At 31.9% G+C, this 20,277-nt stretch overlaps 3 protein-coding genes across 9 annotated transcripts; 1 reads left to right on the forward strand and 2 right to left on the reverse strand.

The window, feature by feature from the left end:
* Positions 1–17: 17 nt before the first annotated feature.
* On the reverse strand, positions 18–9,736 carry LOC114938011 (bestrophin-4). Of its 7 annotated transcripts, none has more exons than XM_085485928.1 (12): positions 9,416–9,736; positions 8,786–8,906; positions 5,052–5,115; positions 4,834–4,963; positions 4,272–4,549; positions 3,954–4,088; positions 3,615–3,781; positions 3,379–3,536; positions 2,224–2,535; positions 2,002–2,153; positions 1,612–1,740; positions 18–964 (listed from the first exon to the last, which is right to left on the reverse strand). In XM_085485928.1, the coding sequence occupies exons 5-12, from the start codon at positions 4,448–4,450 to the stop codon at positions 118–120; spliced, it is 2,079 nt and encodes a 692-aa protein (XP_085342054.1). In that variant the 5' UTR covers positions 4,451–4,549; positions 4,834–4,963; positions 5,052–5,115; positions 8,786–8,906; positions 9,416–9,736; the 3' UTR covers positions 18–117. The 7 variants fall into 7 exon arrangements, with proteins under 7 accessions (XP_085342054.1, XP_029167553.1, XP_085342053.1 ...); XM_029311720.2 differs by having other exon boundaries at positions 8,786–8,942; XM_085485927.1 differs by having other exon boundaries at positions 8,786–8,942; positions 9,337–9,736.
* A 1,127-nt stretch (positions 9,737–10,863) lies between these two features.
* Positions 10,864–13,971, forward strand: spag (RNA polymerase II-associated protein spaghetti). Its single transcript, XM_029311698.2, has 8 exons — positions 10,864–11,108; positions 11,871–12,002; positions 12,108–12,352; positions 12,434–12,644; positions 12,703–12,984; positions 13,059–13,328; positions 13,400–13,592; positions 13,670–13,971. The coding sequence occupies exons 1-8, from the start codon at positions 10,965–10,967 to the stop codon at positions 13,756–13,758; spliced, it is 1,566 nt and encodes a 521-aa protein (XP_029167531.2). The 5' UTR covers positions 10,864–10,964; the 3' UTR covers positions 13,759–13,971.
* A 16-nt stretch (positions 13,972–13,987) lies between these two features.
* On the reverse strand, positions 13,988–17,006 carry IFT54 (intraflagellar transport 54). The gene is made up of 10 exons (XM_029311639.1): positions 16,852–17,006; positions 16,545–16,662; positions 16,281–16,393; positions 15,899–16,207; positions 15,299–15,672; positions 15,087–15,215; positions 14,762–15,005; positions 14,537–14,662; positions 14,376–14,461; positions 13,988–14,234 (listed from the first exon to the last, which is right to left on the reverse strand). The coding sequence occupies exons 1-10, from the start codon at positions 16,984–16,986 to the stop codon at positions 14,084–14,086; spliced, it is 1,785 nt and encodes a 594-aa protein (XP_029167472.1). The 5' UTR covers positions 16,987–17,006; the 3' UTR covers positions 13,988–14,083.
* Between the last annotated feature and the right edge of the window lie 3,271 nt (positions 17,007–20,277).

A 20,277-nucleotide genomic window follows, 5' to 3' on the forward strand; every position in this document is an offset into this window, starting at 1 on the left:
GATTTCTTAGCGAGAAATAATCCATTAACAAAATTTCTGTCTTCAAGAAATTCACACAAATTTAAAGATAAATTTTGCAGTAATTACATTAAAAAAAACCTAGACATATTACATCATTCACAGTTTGGAATCGTCTTCCTCCTTGCCAGAAGGATCGAGTTTGACATTTCGCGCAGTCTTCTCTAGATTCCTCAGATTCGGCGAGCTCCTGGATTGACTTAGCATTGTGTTTATCGCGGGTATATTGTCGGTGGTTCTTCTGCGAAACGGTCTGCCGGACAATCTCGGCCAATGGACGCTCTTTTTCTTCTTAAAATCGCTAATCGAGCGGTCTTTCTTGATCATCAGGTACTTCGGACTGCTCGCACGATTCGATTCGCCAACGATTACGGACATGTCAATCGCTTCTGGAATCGTTAGATGCTGACAGGGATCTTCATGCTGATGCGGAGGACTGGAGTCCTCGTACTCCTCCTCCTCGTCGTCATAGATGTCCGACACTTGGTGCAACCTCTCCTCGGCGAACGCCGAGTTTACGACGCCTTCCTGGCTTCTGTCGCTCTGCGACGAGACGCTCGGTCGTCGTCCTTCAGAATCTTCCGTGAAGGATTGACGAAGACTCTTGCACGAGTCCTTCCTCGCCGTCTCGAGAACGATCGGCATGGAAATCGGCGTGGAAATCGGCGACTGAATCGACGTCTGTGCGGGACGCGAGATCTCGAGATTCGTCGCGCTTGGCCAAGGTTGCATCACTGGCCTAGGCAATTTTGTTAATACTGGATAGAATGGTCTCCCTGTGCGAGTGGCCGAACCCTTCGCCAAGGCGGAGAATTTTCTCACCGCTTCGGTTATGATGTGTCGATGCTCCATTTCGATCGGTTGCTCTTGCCCATCCAGCTGAACAACCGTTTCGGAACAATTGCCAGCCATCTTCGCAGGTGTTGCAGGGGACCCGCTGATCTGGCTGAAACAAACGAGTCTAACTTAATAGAGTTCGTGTATCGCATCAATGGAAATTTCTTTATATTTGTTTACTCATACTCAGTCTTGTACTTGGATGATTTTTAAATTAGCTATATAGGTAAAGATGAGATAAAAATATGTAAATTCGTCTTAGATAAAATGAAGACGATGTTCTTTTAAATATATATCTAGACGAAAGATAAAAAATTATATGGCGATTCATCTTATAAATTTTTATTGCTTACTGCTTAAGTTCTACTATTTAAGTATTTTTATGTGCTATGATTCTAAATTATCTGACAATTATTCTAGATAATTTAGTAAAAATAATACTTTTTTTCATCTAAGATGCACACACACAGATATAGATAATACATATTTTTAATATTTATATAAAGATAGGATGATGCCAAAGTTTTATCTAGATGAACATCTATATAATTTTATTTAGATAACAACAAACACACTGTTTCAAGAATTCAGTGTTTTATAATAGACGTATTTTTTTATAATTGATTGAAAGAGAATACGGTGAATTTGTGATACTTTAAATTGAAATAACTGATTATTTATAAATTAATACACCGATATGACATCCTAATTATTAGTTGCATAATCGTTTTAGAACAACCATTTTCGCAATCTTACCGCCTATCATTCTCCGGACTCTCACTAGGAACTGCCAAATTAACTGTAGAAGTGCGAGGTGTCGTTTTGCTGTCTTCCTCTTCTTCCAAAATTCCAGGCAGGAACATCATTTGTTTCTCTTCGGGTACCCTAAAAAACCAAAATTTTTAATATAAAGCTATACGTATTTTCAAGATTCTTTAAGACAGGATTCTCAAGGCAAGGCTTGCAAGGCTCATATTAAGGAAAAAAGAGATTTTATATTAAAAATCAACAATTCTATAAATACTCGATCATAGCTAGAAATATATTTTAAATATTAATATATTAATATTTATATTTATAAATATTAATATTTAAAAAATATGAAATATTTAAATATTATAAATTACACATATACGAAATACTAACATCATATTCGCAACGCTACCACGATAAGTTTTCTTCTTGTACGCCGCTGCCGCTTCCGTATACGGCAGACTTATATTTTCGGAGTCGTAATAAATGTCCTTGACGAGCGGAGGACAGCGGTTCATCAGGGTGTCCACACCGAGATACGATACCTAGCGTTTCACACATAGATGTAAGTACGTGTAAAAAATGTTTAAACCTATTTGAATAAAATTTGCCCACCTTTGTATGACGATCGATCAGCCAGTTCAGCTCAAAGTCCTCATCGTCATCTCCGAAAGGATTTATTAGCTGTTCGGCTACTTTCAACAGTCCCATAAAGAAAAAGAACTCTAAAATCGTAAAGATCGGCACGTATTTATCTACTTTTAATTGGAATTGTTTCTCGACACCATCAATGTATTGTCGGCCGACCAGGGCGACCGCAAAGAAGCTGTAAGTAACGAGTGTCACCACTTGAGTGTACACCAATGGAATCGATACCCAGTCGTAACTCCACAGCAGGCCGCATTTAGTCCGGAATTCGCTAAATTCCTGCAAATCAAGTATGCATTCGTTACCGAACACGAGAGTGTTTAATTAAATTTAAATAGATTTATTAATTCAATTTAAATAGATTAATTAATCGTGTTTGAACGCAATTAAACTGCCTAGCAATTATCTAGCGTGCCGCTAAAAGGAATTGAATGAATTACAATTGAAAATATAAACGAGATATATATTGATTCAATTGTTATACTTTGTGAAAAAAAATCTGCTTTTGAATTTACTCACATATACGTCATACTTGCTGACTAACAAAAAGTTTATCATGCGCATTAAAATTGGCTTTTGCTTTGTAACGTGCGAACGCATAATGCGATTGAGACACGTGTGCCTAATCGTAAAAAATAAAAACGTGGTTGATATAAACCGTGACACGTAGATTTATGACTATTTGTAATCGGCTGTATATCGACTTGTCGTCGCTGTAGACGCTCGTAAAACCTAATCGTTCTTGCACCGAACGATTAACTTCCTTATAGTTATATATTTTTATATTATCATATATGCAGTGTTGCTAAAAGAAAATAGATATAGCAGAAAGAAACAAAAAAAAAGGTATGTTTGATATATAGACGCCAATTAATTGATATAGACTTCAAAAACTTATAATATCTAAAGAGAATTCTATTTATTTTGATAACGTTAAAAAAGCTAGACAATAAGAAAATTAGAAAAATATTGGCATTAATTTCTTTCATTTTAATATAGCATTGATATAGGATTAGTATTTCTATAGTGCTTTATTGGAATAATGAAGGGAATTTTCCTAGATTAACTAAGATGTAAAGCAATTAAGTATATAGAAGACACACGTGGAATTTCTATTCGCACCTCCATAATTAGCTTTAAACCTTGAGGATCAGGTAGCCTGTGAGTCTTGCGTGCTTCCTTGAGAAGATTAACGAACCACGTGCACGGTATCCAATAGGTGTTAAACTCGCTGCTCGGCACCGACTGATACAATTCGAGCTCCAACGAGGTCATGAAACCTACAAGACGTTCGTTCGACCTCGTGAATTTTTCTAATTATAAGGATGTTGATCGATAAACTTTTGATTACGATTTACCAGAATCAACGACATGCTCGAGGGTGGGAAATCGTCTCTTCACTGCCGAACTGATAGAACGTAGAACAAGTATCAGAGAGAGGTTCAAATAACGCATGAGGGCTCTGCGCAGCATCCGACTGTACTCGTCGTTTTCGCTGATGTAGAGAGCCACGAGATGCATCACTCTGCAGGGGAGAAAAAAATAAAAAAAAATTACATTCGCGCGCTTTTCTTTTATCGATTATTTTCATAGTATTCGTTTTTCCCAAATTCTATATTTAAGAAAAGAAAGAAAATATTCTTTGAAAATTTAGAATTTTTATTTAACATTTGTTTAATAACTGCTTCCAAACTCACTTGTCGGGCCACGGTATTGCTTTGTATTGCTTCCACCATCTCTGCGCCACGTAGGATACGTAAAATCCGAGCACAAAACTCAACGGGATCAATTGGATCAAGGTATCGCAGTAAACAACAACTTTCTCGAACTCTCTGTAATGTGTTATATATTACAATTCTTATAAATTTGTTTATATTTTTAATAAATTAAATTAATAGTAAAATAATATTTTCTTATTTCCTCTAATACATTTTCAATTTTGTATATTTATATGTATAATTTTATTTATATGTATATATTTAGTTTCTATGTTTCAAAGACATCGGAATATCCACCTTTTTTGCGTGGTATTAAAAGCATAACGATAAAGTGCGGACAAGGCACCGAACATTAGCAGATAAAGTAACAGTTCCCTGTAGATGAGCTTGTACAGGGAACCACGCCACATAAACAAAAGCCTGGTGAATCCACCGCTGGTGGAACTGGCGACTTCATACTGATAAGAGACCGTCATTTTTTATCCATTTAAAAACACCGTACAATTTCTTCTCGAGAACGACGTGCTCGCGAGCACGTTGTTACTCATACTTTCAGAAATTTTCGCCTACCGAACCTAAGAGCAGAATTAAAAACTAGTTTTAACAAACTACAACATGTTTCGTCATTAAAGTATTTTTGAAAGAAGTTCTACAGCTAAAGAGAAACGTGGTACAATATTCAAATTTATTTATTATAATCATAAATTTCTAAATTAATTTATTTTAATAAAATAAAATAAAGTTTATAAGCTAATTCATATGAATAATGAACAAAAGAAAAAGAGAAATACGCAATCAAAAGTCTTGCTTTAGATATATCTTGTTTCAATAAAAATTATTTCTGAACACATATACATACATGCATATTTTATCTAAATAATTTTTAATTTAAGATGGACCGGTTATTGTACCGAAATGGACTCGTATCTTAACGCAGGATAATCCATTCCAAGCATTGGCCATTTCGAAATAATTGTAGAGTGTCGGAGCTATTAATGAACATAAAACATAAATTTATTGATATATTATATTTTTATATTTTTATTTTCTATATATTTTCATTATTCAATTACGTACCAAACAGCAAACAAATGCTAACTCAATCTTCAGATAAACCTTAGATCAAATAGCTAAATAATTCCTGCAATTAATAAATAATTATTTGAATACACATATTGGTTAAAAAATAATGGAATTTTTTAGATTAAAAATATATTGAATATATACTTATGAACCATATATATATATACTCATGTTAAACATAAAATCACCGTTTTAATATCCACCAAACTACTGTCTACATAATGCATGTAGCATCTACAATACACAAACTATGTTTGTCTGCAAACTATTATAGCGCTTTTATGTATGTTTAATAGTGCATGCAGCGAGCTATTGTTGTCGCAGTTTTAGCATGAGTTGTGCCAATAGATAATTAATTTAGGCCATTGTAAAATGCAATTTCGTGATTTCTCCAACTTTAATTTTAATTTTGTCGAAAACGATCATGAGACTGTTATAATTACCGATTTACGATCATTCGCAGCACAAAATCGAATCGTCCGAGCAAAGCGATCCATCGAGAAGATTCATTTAAGACTAACGAAACGAAAATCTTCTCGCGATCCAAGATCATCGCAGTGACATTAGTAACATATACGCGATCGCATCATTCGCCAGAAATATCTGGCTGCGAAACTCCGACTAAAAACGGAATAACTTAGGCAGATATTGTATCCGTCTGTATTCCAATGCTACATGTCATTAATAAGGATCATAGTTCAAGCACAGTATAAAAGATTTATCGCATTTACCGTATTAAAAGATTTCGCTCGATAAAGATAAGGGTGAGGAAATAGATAGAGTCATCTCATTATGACATGAAATTCTTGCATGCTACTTAACAAATATTTAAACTTCATCAGCGAATACGAGGCAAATATAAAGACATTATGAGACCTCTGCTAATTTAATTGACAAACAGTAAAACTTCATCAGTGAATACAAGGCAAATATGAACCACATGGTTTATAAAGATAAAATTTTTTCATAATTAAGTATTTATTATATTTCATTAAGTTTGGTCAGATTAATGTTGCATATTAAATGCATTATTATTGCGATTTGGATCTGTATCATTCTGGCCACTTGATATACATATTTCGTCATAGCTATGAGCTGGACGGTTTCAGATATTGCACATGACAGTTGCACACGTCACAAGCAAGACGTCATCGTCTAACGGCAAATGGTGATTCAAGATTGCCGGCATGACTGCATTTTTTTCTGTCGCGGACCCATCGTGATAAATAATGTCTAATAGTAACGTCTGTCTCGGGAATCGCGCCAGTAATACGACGGTAAATATAACTTTCGGGCGTCGAAGTAACCACGAAGTGTCTGGGTAAACACACGATTTGCACGAGATTTCTGTGAGATCATTGCAGCTACACTTAAGGATGCACTTTGTCGATCGATATGTCTCGAGGATGCATCTCGAAGTGCAGCCAGAACGATGCAGCTCCAATTGCCATCGTGAGCTTGGCATCTTAATTATCATCATTTGACTTTTGAAGCTTCCAAGTATCTGACAATGAGATATCATCTGAGATTGCTCAATTTTTATTATCCTTATTTTTTATGCTGTATGCAAATATTTTTAAATAATACATCTATAAATACAAGAAATTTTATTTCTTGCGCAACAATGTCACAATGATTGCAATATATATTTCTTCTTTCTTTAGGCTTATATGACATTTACTCGAGATATCTTTCTGTAATAATTATCTAATATATATATATATATATAATTTGTGCAAGTTTATAAAAGTTTCATAAAAGTTTTTTTAATTATTTATACATCTACACACATACATATACTAGTCAAACATATAAATTACAATATAGTTTAATGTGCCTTTGTTTTATATTTAATTGCATCTATTGTAATTAAAAACTTCCCATATAAATTTGAATTAATAATTTTAAAAAAGTTAATTAAAAAATTGATAATTAAAAATAAAATTTGATGTTGAAGTGAGAGAATTTTTTTTAACTCCTTGTTATTTCTTAAATCATAAGTCTATTAGTATTCATTGAAAAAATACAGTAAATTTATAATAAAATAAAATAACTTGTATAATAATTGAACTATTTCACAAGGTTAAATCATACGATCACCGCAGACATATATCGTACATATTTTTCTTTCACGTTTGGCGAAATCATAGTCTTCATCGGCACGCGTGGCATTTCTTGGCCGACAAACTGTATAACGTAAAAATTACGCAAGATGGATCGTTTTGCGTTTTCGATTCGAATCTATTCAATTCCGAATAAATAAATGTCTTCGATATATATAGCTTTGTCTTTAATTATTCGTATATAAATGCTGATGCATTACGAATACGCTGTTAATATACGTATGGAATAACGTCGCCGGATCGTCTGACGATTGCATTATATTTCCGTGCGACCTTACCGAAAATATCCGCGACGAAAACCGCGACCATGGACAAAACGCGGAATTTAGAATTTCTTCTGGAAGAATGACCTTTTACGCTACCGATTTAGATCTCGCTTAAAGATCGAGTTTATCGCATGCAACACGATATTCTTTGGAGACCGAATTAAACGACATTATTATACATGTATATAATTTTATAAGTAATTTTATTTTAAATACGACTTTTTAAATGCTATATCAATATCTTTTACAAATAAATATTATTAGAAATAAATAATTAATTCTCAAACATAATTATCATATTCTTATAATTGATATAGATTTATATATCTGGATAATTTATTTATAAAATAAAAAAAGAGAGAGAGAGAGAGAAAGAGAGAGAGAGATAAAAAACAATTGCGTTAAAATGCAAATATAATTTTGAAAACAAAAAGTTTAATATATCATTTTTTTGCCTTAAAAATAGAAATATGTTGCCTTAGATTTTACATTTTAAAAAATAAAATTTTTCATAATTTATTATGTTAGATGATAAAAGCACAGTGTTAATTATTAATTTACGAGCACAACATAATATTAATTTAAAATACAATTGGAATTTTTTTTAAATTCGTGATTTAATATATGTTACAAATTAGCAATAACAAATAGCATTAATACGTCGTATCTACTGTCAAATCGTTTGCCAGATATTTATGTATCATTTTCGCGAAAGCATATTTAATTTGTGCTGACTAAAAAAAATTATTAAATCTTAGCACGTAGGAAAATAGAATTTTGAATACGAACTAGAAACATATTTAGATTTGCTTTAACACGAAAAAATGTGAATATACATTTTGTTATAAATTTTACCCAAGTGGCAGAAAAAATTATTTTTTAAACATTTTATTTACAAGTAACTTGTGCAAATTTCTAACGCGTGAACAACGTGCACTTGGTGAAATATTTATAACACATGATTGTAAAAGCAGACATGTATCACGACATAAGTTTTGACCACGTTGCATGGATAATAAATGCACGCCAAAAAGTAAATATTCTCGTAAATATTTATAACTTCACGGAAGCGCGAATACATAAATTATTAATAAATAAATTTCTTTCAAGTCTTTCTGCGTAAGTGCATTATTTTCACGTATCTCGCGCGTTCAATCTAATCTTACGCTACACCATCTGAGTTTTGTCCAACATTTTAAACTTAACTTTTAATGTAATTTTACAATGCAATTTGCGAAGGAGTACGTAATTATGATGTCTTTTTATATAATTAATTTGTTTTTCTATTGTTGTGCAAGATACGCTAAAAAATTGAAGATATGATATAGTCTTGACTCACCGTGTAAAATACTTTATCAGTCGCAACTAACGCATTTGTTATCTTCTTTTTCGCATAAAATCATTTTTCATCGCACACAATGCGAATATCTGTTCACTGTTTTTGCATTCGCGCGTTGTCGCTTTAAATCAGAGAAATTCAATCCAAATCGATGTCCCTTTCAGGTGTATAATTTATAAAATTAGCTGGCTAGATCAGACTATTTTGAATATGATATGAAAAATAATTTGATCTTCCTTTAGCGGTCACAATTTTCGCATTATTAATTATTTCTAAATTCAGTTTCCTTAATTTTTTTCTTTCCCTCTAGAAACACTTCTTATGACAGAAATAAATAATCACTTCACTTAAACACTAGATTATAGGCTTATTTGACAGTCTTTGGAACTATATTTTTTCATAACAATTTACGCGCACAGCTCTTGATTAAAATTTAACATATGGTTATTTCTAAACATGCTGTGTCACTTATAAATTATGTAAAAAAATTGTTTAATTCTAAATGTCTCATTAATATTAAAACGACAAAAATATATATAATTTAAAATTACAAAATGTTGATAGAGAATTAATAATGTTTAAAATATTTTCTCTCTGTGTGTGAATGCATATTTTTTTCATTCGATCTACTCATTCTCCATTCATAATTGAGAAAAATCTTCTCGCTTTTCTGAAGAATTTAAATGTTAAAAAAATTCTTCATAAACGTGTTTTTAAGGAATCCGAACCAAAACAGATTGCACTAAAGGTAATTTCCAGCCGAGCCGATCGATTACTAGGGTCGCGTAACGATCTTGCCCGGAATCACGAGCCGAAAACTCGTCGACGAGCGAGGGTCGCGATTCGAGATGTATCGAAAGGAGGCATTATCGTGTGGGTGCGCACTTGACGCTCGTCGATGACAAACTGGTCGCCGCGAGTGATCGAGAAACGCGCCGCATACTCTCTTCGTATAGGCGACGGAATATTAAACATTGCAGTTGGGCGCGATCGCGATCCGATCTTGGGCAATTGCCCAAAATCTAAAAAGGGCCGAATGTCAAGCTCACGCACGTAAAATGCACGTGAGCTTTTGCACCCAGCCGCGCCCGCGACGACGCGAAATCACACCCTTATTCAGGATCAACCCTGTATCGCTTTTTACAAGAGGAGAGTGTATATAATGTGTAATGTGTCTTTTCACGCGAGAACGAATGAGAGAGAAATTAATAGTCTTCTCGCACAATCGAAAATATGTATCCAAATTTTGTACCATTTAAATTAATAAACAGCAATTTTTTAATTTTACAATTCTATATTTCAATAGAGATTTATAAATAAAAAAGTAAAAAAGTTGACTTTTATTTTCTTATTTATAAATAAATAAAATAAAATGTATTTTATATGTTGAAAAATATTTAAATATATTTAAGTATATATTATTTTCGATATATTATATATATTATATATATTATATATAATCAAATCATATATATATTAAAACTATGTACATTTTATTTAATTATATATACATATATATATATATATATATAATATAGAAAATAATATATGTATATTTAAATATTTTCCAACATATATAAATATACATATAAGTATATTTTATTTAATTTGAAGTGATCAAGTATAGTGTTATATATAGTATATGTTACTTTAAAAATAAATTATATTTATCATATATATATATTTATTTGATTTTTACAGATATTCTCAATATTTACAAATCTAAATCTTTTTCCAGAATTTCTTTATACACTATATAATTATATTATTGAAGTTTCCGATGCGCCTATAAGAATGCAATTTTTGTCGCATCATTTTTTAAATAATATTTAAAATTTATTCTTATTTTTATTATAATTTATTCTCATTATTATTATAAATTCATTCTTATTATTATTATATATAAATAATATTTTATCATTTATTAAATAATAAAATATTTAAAAAAGAATACGTAAAAAAGTAAACTGTAGTACCAGCTTGCAACATATTTATGAACTCGCTCACGAAAACTACCGATAACATAGAAAATGATTGTATTGTCAGAAGGTAATAAATAAACTTGCAGACAATTGCGCGCATTTTATTTCTGCGCTGTCAAATTCTGCAAGCTACAAACAATTCTAACCTATCTAATATTGTCGGCACATGGAATAAAATACGAAGAAATTCTCTTATTATGGAACTTGATGAGTCTATTTTGATGCAAAAACAGGTAAAAGACAATTCAGAGGATTTACGAAGTGAATTTTTGGACTTGAAAAATTGGGAAGAGGAAATGAAACGAAAAGAACAAGAGCTATTGAATGAACGCACTGAACAGGTATGTTTTCGCAACTAAAAAGTTAACGATGCAACAAATGCAATAATATGTGTTAAAAAATATGTAAAATAAAAAAATTAAAATATAAAAATGGTAGTAATTTAATCAACCAACTCTGGCTATTTAATAATCTTTATTTAATATTCACGACGTTTCGGCCATGGGTTTCGGCCCTTATCAAGTGCTAAAACACAACTTTCTATATAGAAACTTAATTTCTGATCTTAAAATGTGACATGATATAATGTGAAACAATTAACTATATTAGTTAATTGTTTCACATTATATCATGTCACATTTTAAGATCAGAAATTAAGTTTCTATATAGAAAGTTGTGTTTTAGCACTTGATAAGGGCCGAAACCCATGGCCGAAACGTCGTGAATATTAAATAAAGATTATTAAATAGCCAGAGTTGGTTGATTAAATTACTACCATTTTTAATTATCATCTGGTGACTTAAGAGATTTTTACATCTTTTAAAATATAAAAATTATATATTTATAAAAATGATGAATGAATAGTATTTAATATTACACATGTATGTATGTATATGTACATCTTGTAAAACCTTGTATAATTTATTTTAACAACTATACATTTATTACAAGTTTGTTTTAAAATTTATTGAGATATTTAAATGTTTAGATTAGATTTTATAGCTTTAGAGATTACTTATGTATAGCATCAAATTTTTGGCAAATTTAATTCCTATAGATTATTGTACATTTAATTTTGTTAATAAGATAAATATTTATTCTAGAATGTTCTACCTCCAGTCAGAAGTAAAAATAAGAAAAAATGTGTGAAAGAAAAAGTAACAGAAAGTAAAAAGACTGAAAATTCCAAACGAATAAAATCTTCCGATTATGCATCATGGGAGAAATTTGATGTTGTAAGTGATTTTTATGTTGCATATAATATGCACATGCAAATTTCTAGTTTAAAATTATTGAAGAAACATTTGCAAGAAATTAATATTATTATTTTCATATCAAAGGTCAAAGCGTGCAAGGAATTAGATAAAGAGGATCGATCCAGTGAATCCTCAGATGAAACTATGTCTCAGGAAGAATTGGAAAAAGATCACGACAAAGCATTAGTACACAAAGAACAAGGCAATATTTTTGTGCAACAAAAGAAATGGGATAAAGCAATTGCTTCATACAGCGAGGCAATAAAAATTTTTCCTTATGATGCTATATTTTATGCCAATCGTGCACTTTGTTATTTAAAACAAGACAAGTAAAATCTTATATCTTAAGATTTTAATAACAAATTATGTTAATTTGTGTAATTTGTATTGTTGATTTTGTTATATTGCAGCTTATATTCAGCAGAAGCAGATTGTTCATCTGCCATACAGTTAGATGAAACTTATATCAAAGCTTATCATCGACGAGCTATAGCCAGAATGGAATTGAAACAATATAAAGAGGCAAAGAACGACATAGAAAAAATGTTGATATTAGAACCTTCCAATAAGGAAGCAAAGGCTTTGCTTAGTCAAATTAATAAACGACTTGAAAACTTAAAGGTATGTATTTTTTATTTTATTAAGTTAAATTATTATAAATACACTATTTATTTTTTAGCCAATTATTATATCTGATCAAGACACAACCGCAGATATTCCGATAGAGAAAAAAATTGCAGAGAAGATGTTTGATAATGTAAAATCAAATAAAAAATTAATCGAAATAATAGAGGATAATAATAGAAAGGATAGTATAAATAACACAGGAGCTATTGCAAAACCAACAGCCATAAATCTAACAAAATCAAAGAGAGATCCACGAATTCCAGATTGGCTACCAGAAAAAGATAATGTAGTAGTTGTAGAACCTATTAAGAAACCTCCTCATTTATGTTCAAAAGTGAGTTTGCATATAAGTTTAATATGTCATACAATATTTTTCATGTAGCTAAAAGAACTTTTATCATTAATTAGGAACCATTAATAAGAATACCTGTGCAAGAAGCTGATTTAACAAAATCTTTTAAAAAAGAAATTAAAGTATCTTGCAATGAAAATCAGCATCTAGAATTATCAAATGTACATTCTGATAATACAAAGCATAGGAAAAACGTTACACAACCTAAACCAGAAGTAAGCTTTATCGAAAATATAGAAATACCTCCCATTCCAAGAACTGCAATCCAATTCATAGTAAATTGGAAAAGATATACTTTATCTGATATACGATACAAATATTTAAAGGTAACTAATAAATTTTTACACATTAAATATGACATATACACAGCAATTTAAATTAAAAACAAATTTTTTAGCAAATACCGCCATGTAACTTACCAAACATGTTTCAAGATTCACTGGAAAGTAATATTTTTAGTGATATTTTAATAATACTCAAAACGGAGTTTATGAAAAGAGGAGAACCTATATTCTCGTATCTAAAACATCTCACTGATGTCAAAAGATTTAGAGCTCTCGTTATGTTTATCAGTAATTTAGAAAAACAAGGTACATGCAATAATATACACTAAGTTTTCATGAATGATTTAACAAGTTTTATGACATAAACCTTAAAATACTTACAGATTTGAAGCTCATGTTCTCATATTGTAAAACATCAGAGAAAATATCTGACGAAGAAGTTACGGAATTGCAGAATAAATATGAAATTTAATGTGTTTTAATTGTAAAAGTGCTGGATATATTAAAAGTAGGTAAGTCGGTTTTAAGTTTTGAAGAAAACATGCACAGAACATAGATTTCCAAAAGTTTCATTTATATTTTAAAATATAGATTATTATAATTAAATATTTACAAGAGAAATACACATATTACATTTTCAAATATAATAATATAACAGATAAATAAAACAATTTTATACATAAAATATTTTTTATACCTAAGCTATATATAATTGATGATGAAATAATTTTATATATTTTCAATAGTTTGTAAAGATATTTACAGTCTAATTCATAACAGTAAATAATATACATACATTATAAATTACCATTAAGTAATCGCCGAATTTTTTGGTCGTTTTTAGTGATTTGCGCTTTTACTTGACGTATCTTGTCCATTTGAACCTTCATGTTGCCATCAATTTCTTTCAATGTTTCTTTCATAGGCTCTATCATCTCTTCTGTTTCTCTAAAATATAAATTTCCGACTTAAATAATGTTAATATTAATTTCTCTATTTACAAACTAAAGAATTATTAAGATTACTTATTGTTAGCAAGTTTTATATACATATATATATATATATATATGTGTGTGTGTGTGTACATACTTCTGTTCTCTTTCCAATTGTTCGCTCAATTGACGATACTGTTTTCGCCAGTCCAATAATTCTTTCTGCATCATTTCTACGTCTTCCTGATATCACAGAAATAGGATTTCGTAAAAAAATTGACTAATGTATAAAAGTATATACATATAATATTTTATTACCTGTACGTAATCTAATAATTTCCCCAGAGGATTCGTCGTACGCGTTAGCGTCTGTATAGTTCCACGTAATTTGTCAATTTCCTTAGCTGCTGCTTCTCGATCACGCTTCGAACCTGATTCCCACGCCTATAGTTAAATATATTTATTCAATAACGGGCTGTTTTGTAAAAATAAAACAGCAATTTTTGCAAAAATATAGAAATAATATATTTTAATATTTCTTACAATGTCCACTTTCTTTGGTAATACATCGACATTGTCGGTGTTGACCAATTCTCTTTGGGTCTCTAAGATTTGTGCCACAAGATGTCCATGCTCTTGCATCAGCTGATTGTCTATCTTGTAATCTCCGTTTTCTAAATTATCGCCAACGGTTCCTTTAGTTTCCATGACTACCATATCTTCAGCATCGTCGTCATCCTTCAAGTCGGCGTTCTCTACAATAACACTGATATTTCCCACTGGTGTCCTATAAAATTGTAATTTAATTATTATTACTTTAATACTATGCTTAATATAAATAATTTCTTACAAAATATTGTAATCTTACTGTATCTCCTCATTGACAATAAAATCTGTCTTCGCTCTTATCCTAGGAGCAGCCGGTCTGGCACTGATAGGTCTAGCACTTGGTGGTCTTAAAGAGGTTTTAGGCCTTACATTGGATTGCTGCAAAACGCTGAAACAAACATCGTTACATATAATATCGAAGTCATAGATATCTTAATATTATCAGCAAGAAATGTATAAAATTGAACATACGTCGTTTCAGTAATCGTTTCATTTGGAGATCCTGCAAGTTCTGACGTTGGCATTTGTGTGTGCTCCTTCTTCTCAGCGCTCTGTTGCCGTTCTTTGTTTTCTTCCGATATTTCACTTTTCTTAGTTTCCTTGTTATTGCTCGTTTCTGATTTATTCTCGTCTTCATTAAGAGACTGCTCCGGGGGCAGGTTTGCTATCTTCTCTTGCAAGCCATTTATTTGCGCCGAATGTCTTATTTTACTCGAGGAAATCCGATGTTGTACCTGTTCCTCCTTCATAGTTTCAGTCGTTGAGATTATTGCATTCTCCTTCACTTTAGCAGACGAAGAAGGTCTTCTTTTTTGCGCCGAAGCAGGAACTTTATTTTCAATTGGCTGAATATAATAAAAATAAAATATATTAAATAAAACATACATAATTTAAAGTACAATGCTTTTAAAAAACAAACTGTCTGAATTCTAAAATTAAAATATTGTTTCTTCTTTATTTTTTTTTTTTTTTAGTAAATACTTGGTGAATTTCAAATAATGAAGGAAATAATAATTTACTCCAAAAATTTTAGTCATATTTAAACAAAACTTTAACTATGATTTTTTTTACCTCAGCTGGTGGGATATCTATGGGTTCGATATTCTTCGAACTTTCCTTTTTGTTATTCTCTTTTCTTGCTTTCTCTTTGGGCCTATCATCGACATTTTTTACTTCACTCGACGTTACTTTCCCAGTGCTAGATGATCTTTTCTTTCGCTCTGAAACTTTATCTTTCTCCGACGATTTTCTCGTTTGCGATGCCTGCCTCGGTGCGGGCTTTCTCGAAGTTTCTTCTTTAACTGTAGATTTTGATTTTGATCCAGTTTTTTTCTTTTCCAAACTTTTCTTATAATGCTCGATCGCTTCTGTGCTACTGACCTAACATACATAGTAAACAAATGCTAATATTATTTTACTTTAAGAAAAATGTCTACATAACAAAATTTATTACTTTCTTATCAAGGGATTTTCCAATGGCTTGCAGCAATTCATTTGTCCTTGTTGGCTCTTGACCAGAAATTATCTTACTTGCCCTGACCATTAAATTAGCACCCGAAATTAATTCTAAAATACATACATTACATATTTACGTATATAATATATATAATGTATATAATTTATATAATATAATATAAATATACATAATAATAATATATTTATAACAATATATATAAATAATATATATAAAACATAAAAGCACAATAAATTTACTCACTGACGACATCAATGAGTTTTGTCAAGAAGGCGAGCTTCGCTTCCTTATCCTTTATATTATCCGAATTTAACTCCTCATCAGTGAACAATCCCTTCAAGAAACCCGTCTCTTTAATGATCTGAAATCAATTTTTATCCACATGTGCAAGATGTCCTAAACACGAACCAAGCTCGTGCTTTATATAAATCTGTATATCCTGTATAAATTTAAAATATATGAAATAAATTATGAAAAAAGAAAGAAAAAGAGAGAATATATTAAACACTGTGAATAATATCGATTTTTATATGTATATGTAATAAATTACAGCCGTTATAATATCGTGAAGGAAACGAAACGGCGGTTTTCGGAGTAATTTTTCGGTTAACGGTGGCTTCTTGAAATATTTTCCAAGCAGATCTTGCGTTTTCTTTATCACCTCGGGTCGCACTTCGTCCGTCATTGTCAGGCTTATTTTTAGACCAACGTACCCAACGTGCATGATACTCACGGCGATGCCAGTCAGTGTAATGTCAAACGGTTGCTAAGCAACGACGCACGTGAGAATGGTTGCTAAGCAACGACGCACCTCAATGGACGCGTTCCGTTTAACATTACGAAATCTTTGACACGTTGCACAGTTCGATTGACCAATCGGAGCCTAAAAATCTTTGTCTCCTTCGTCTGATTGGTCAGAAGTTTCTCTTTGGCGCCACTGTGCCATCAACTAGGAAAGCCGTCTCATGAAAAACGGCGACGTGGCCTCTCTCAGGTTTCTCGTTTCTCTCTGACTGACTTTCCAACTTTTTATTGGCTAACGTTGGACAATATCCATACAGCACCGATAGATTGCAAAGACATTACAACAATCTTTCACCGCAATATTGCAATATTGCAAATTCACTGCAAAATGTTGCTACATCATTGCTGTTGAATTGCAGCAATGTTAAAATGTCCGCTTTTTGGAAGATTGCAACAAAATATTACAACAATATTGCAATATGTTATGAGTTTGCAATAATGCTTGTTATTGCGACCATAAACTAATGTTGCATATACAGGTATATAAATGTAAATAAATCATTAATGAAAATACGTTGTAGTTCATTTATATATATTACAATATATAAATTATAGAATTTGGATTACATGCAATATTTCCGAAATATTAATGTCATGTTGCTACAAGTGTGCTGGAATTTTGTGCACTTATATCTCTGCAATGTCTTTATAATGTTGCATTGCAACTTGCAACATTGCAACGTTGCTGCAATATAATTGCAATAATCTGTGCTGTATGGGTAATGTCGTAAAACACCAATCATAGACGAAAGATGTGAACCGTAGAGGAGTGAGAATGAGAAAAAAACTCGTAGCCCCCCCCCCCCCCTACACAGAGCTATGTTTCTATCTACAGTTTTTTTACTCCCTCTTTGTTCTATGTTCTATATCTATGTCCGTACGTATAATCGCACGTGCTATATATAGATTTCGTTATTCGTAATTTTTTGTGTAATATAATTCATTATTGTTCATTAGTAAAATAGTATACTGTGTATCAAGTGCGGAAAGTTGACAATTGGTCACGAGTGCGGGAAATTCCAGATAGCATAACGGTGAATATAAGTTCATAAGGAATTCATTTTAAAGAATACTTACAGAATTAGAAAAATGAATATTTAAAGAATTCTTGAAGAATTATCCATAATCAGTTTGTCTTTACATATTCTTTATACATTATTTTAATGAATACTTTGCAACAGTACTATGAATACTTTAAGAATTTATAAGGAATTATTTGTAATTTTTTTATCACATTTATTTCCTTAGGGGGGAACAGGGGATGTATGGAATTAAATCTCTTGTAGAGATTATTTCAATTTTAAATCTTGGCCGTGATCAAGTAAAATTTGATGCCTTGTGCACAAATATTTAATTCTAACGGAAAAAAAAATTTAGTTTCGTTGGAATAACGCACTGTCATCCGCGATTTGGCTCTTAGGTCTGGCTATTAAATAACGAGACTGTGCGCGCAGAAGGCGTCCTAGAGGGGTAGGGTGGGAAACAAATGCAGCGTTGGATAGCTGGAAGTGTCTACTATTCCAGTACGAAAGCACGTTTTTGTCGCTGTAGTAGTATTTTTTCTGTAGAAGTTAGAAACGAACATGTTTTTTTCTCGTGCCGATAACAATGTGTGACGAAAAACACGAGCAACGGATCAATGTGAAATTTCTCGTTAAATTAAAAAAAACTCCGACTGAGTGCTATAAGTTGTTGAAAGAGGCCTATGGTGAGAATTCTCTATCTCGTGCGCGTGTTTTCGAATGGTATAAAAGGTTTTCTGAAGGCCGAGAGAGCACCAAAGATGACCAACGTCCAGGTCGACCTGTCTCTGTTTCAACTCCGCAAACAGTGACCAAAATAAATGAAATTGTGCGCGGAGATCGTCGTATGAGCATTCGGATGATTGCTGAGACTGTAAACGCCGATAAAGAAACTGTCAGAAAAATTTTACATGACGAATTGTAAGTGGATCTTGCACCAGGACAACGCACCTGCCCATAACGCGCTGTCTGTGAAGCGTTATTTAGCCGCTAGAGGCACTCTAGTGCTCGAACACGCGCCGTACTCGCCTGATTTAGCACCCTGTGACTTTTTCCTGTTTCCGAAGATCAAGTCTGCTTTAAAAGGAACCCGATTCGAGTCGATGGAAGAGGTGAAGCGAAAATCGGCGGAGCTTCTAAATGCTCTTACAAAAGAAGACTTCCAGCATTGCTTTGACCAATGGAAAAAACGAATGGAACGGTGTGTGGCGAGGGAAGGGGTGTATATTGAAGGGGAGCATTCGATTGTAGAATAATTTTTAAAATAAAACTCTTTTTCATAAGCAGTCTCGTTATTTAATAGCCAGACTGTCTTAGACTTTAAATTTAAGAATTTAACAAGGCTCTGTAATATAAATATAAATATAAATTGAGAGTGTCAAACAGGCAATAAAAGCCACATCGCGGATAACAGTGCATTATCCCAACAAAACTAATTTTTTTTGTTAGGATTAAAACCTGTGCACAAGGCACTAAATTTTTACTTGGACACGGCCAAGATTTAAATTTATTTAAAGTGTAAGACAGGCAATAAGAGCCAATCGCGGAAGACAGTGCGTTATCCTAACGATACTAATTTTCTCGTTAGAATTAAATATCTGTGCACAGGGCACCAAATTTTACTTGGTCACGGCCAAGATTTTTAAATATGAAATAATCTCATTTTTGAGATTTAATTTCAATAATCCCATTAACCCTCCTATGGAAATAAATAAATGCAAGAGAAAAATATAGATCCGAAAGTCGCTGAATCGGGAATCAAACCCGAGACCTTTCGCTTGCCGGGCGACTGCTCTTCCAACTGAGCTATTCAGATCCTTTCGATTCTATACTTTTCTCTGTTATATATAATAATGTTGATAAACAAACGCTTTTTCAGCCAGCGTGTATAAGTTAAGAGTTTAACACGGCTCTGTAATATAAACATAAATTTAAAGTGTAAGACGATTAAATTTATATTTGTAATACAAAATAGTATGTGTATCACGTGCGGATTGACAATTGTTTATTCGTGTGGGCCCATACAGCACCGATAGATTGCAAAAACATTACAACAATCTTTCACCGCAATATTGCAATATTGCAAATTCACTGCAAAATGTTGCTACATCATTGCTGTTGAATTGCAGCAATGTTAAAATGTCCGCTTT

Source organism: Nylanderia fulva, unplaced genomic scaffold, assembly GCF_048542155.1.
Source record: "Nylanderia fulva isolate GAGA-0341 unplaced genomic scaffold, ASM4854215v1 Scaffold4, whole genome shotgun sequence".
NCBI lineage: Eukaryota > Metazoa > Arthropoda > Insecta > Hymenoptera > Formicidae > Nylanderia > Nylanderia fulva.

Bases quoted from the DNA above. Each gene is read 5' to 3' on its own strand.
- LOC114938011 (XM_085485928.1), bottom strand. From the start codon at position 4,450: ATGACGGTCTCTTATCAGTATGAAGTCGCCAGTTCCACCAGCGGTGGA. The intron at 3,782-3,953 runs GTGAGTTTGGAA...TCTCCCCTGCAG, and splicing joins GCAATACCGTGGCCCGACAA to AGTGATGCATCTCGTGGCTC. The intron at 1,741-2,001 runs GTTAGTATTTCG...TTGGTTTTTTAG, and splicing joins GGTAGCGTTGCGAATATGAT to GGTACCCGAAGAGAAACAAA.
- spag (XM_029311698.2), top strand. From the start codon at position 10,965: ATGGAACTTGATGAGTCTATTTTGATGCAAAAACAGGTAAAAGACAAT. The intron at 12,985-13,058 runs GTGAGTTTGCAT...ATCATTAATTAG, and splicing joins CTCCTCATTTATGTTCAAAA to GAACCATTAATAAGAATACC. The intron at 13,329-13,399 runs GTAACTAATAAA...CAAATTTTTTAG, and splicing joins TACGATACAAATATTTAAAG to CAAATACCGCCATGTAACTT.
- IFT54 (XM_029311639.1), bottom strand. From the start codon at position 16,986: ATGACGGACGAAGTGCGACCCGAGGTGATAAAGAAAACGCAAGATCTG. The intron at 16,394-16,544 runs GTGAGTAAATTT...TATGTATTTTAG, and splicing joins AAAACTCATTGATGTCGTCA to AATTAATTTCGGGTGCTAAT. The intron at 16,208-16,280 runs GTAATAAATTTT...TATGTATGTTAG, and splicing joins GAAAATCCCTTGATAAGAAA to GTCAGTAGCACAGAAGCGAT.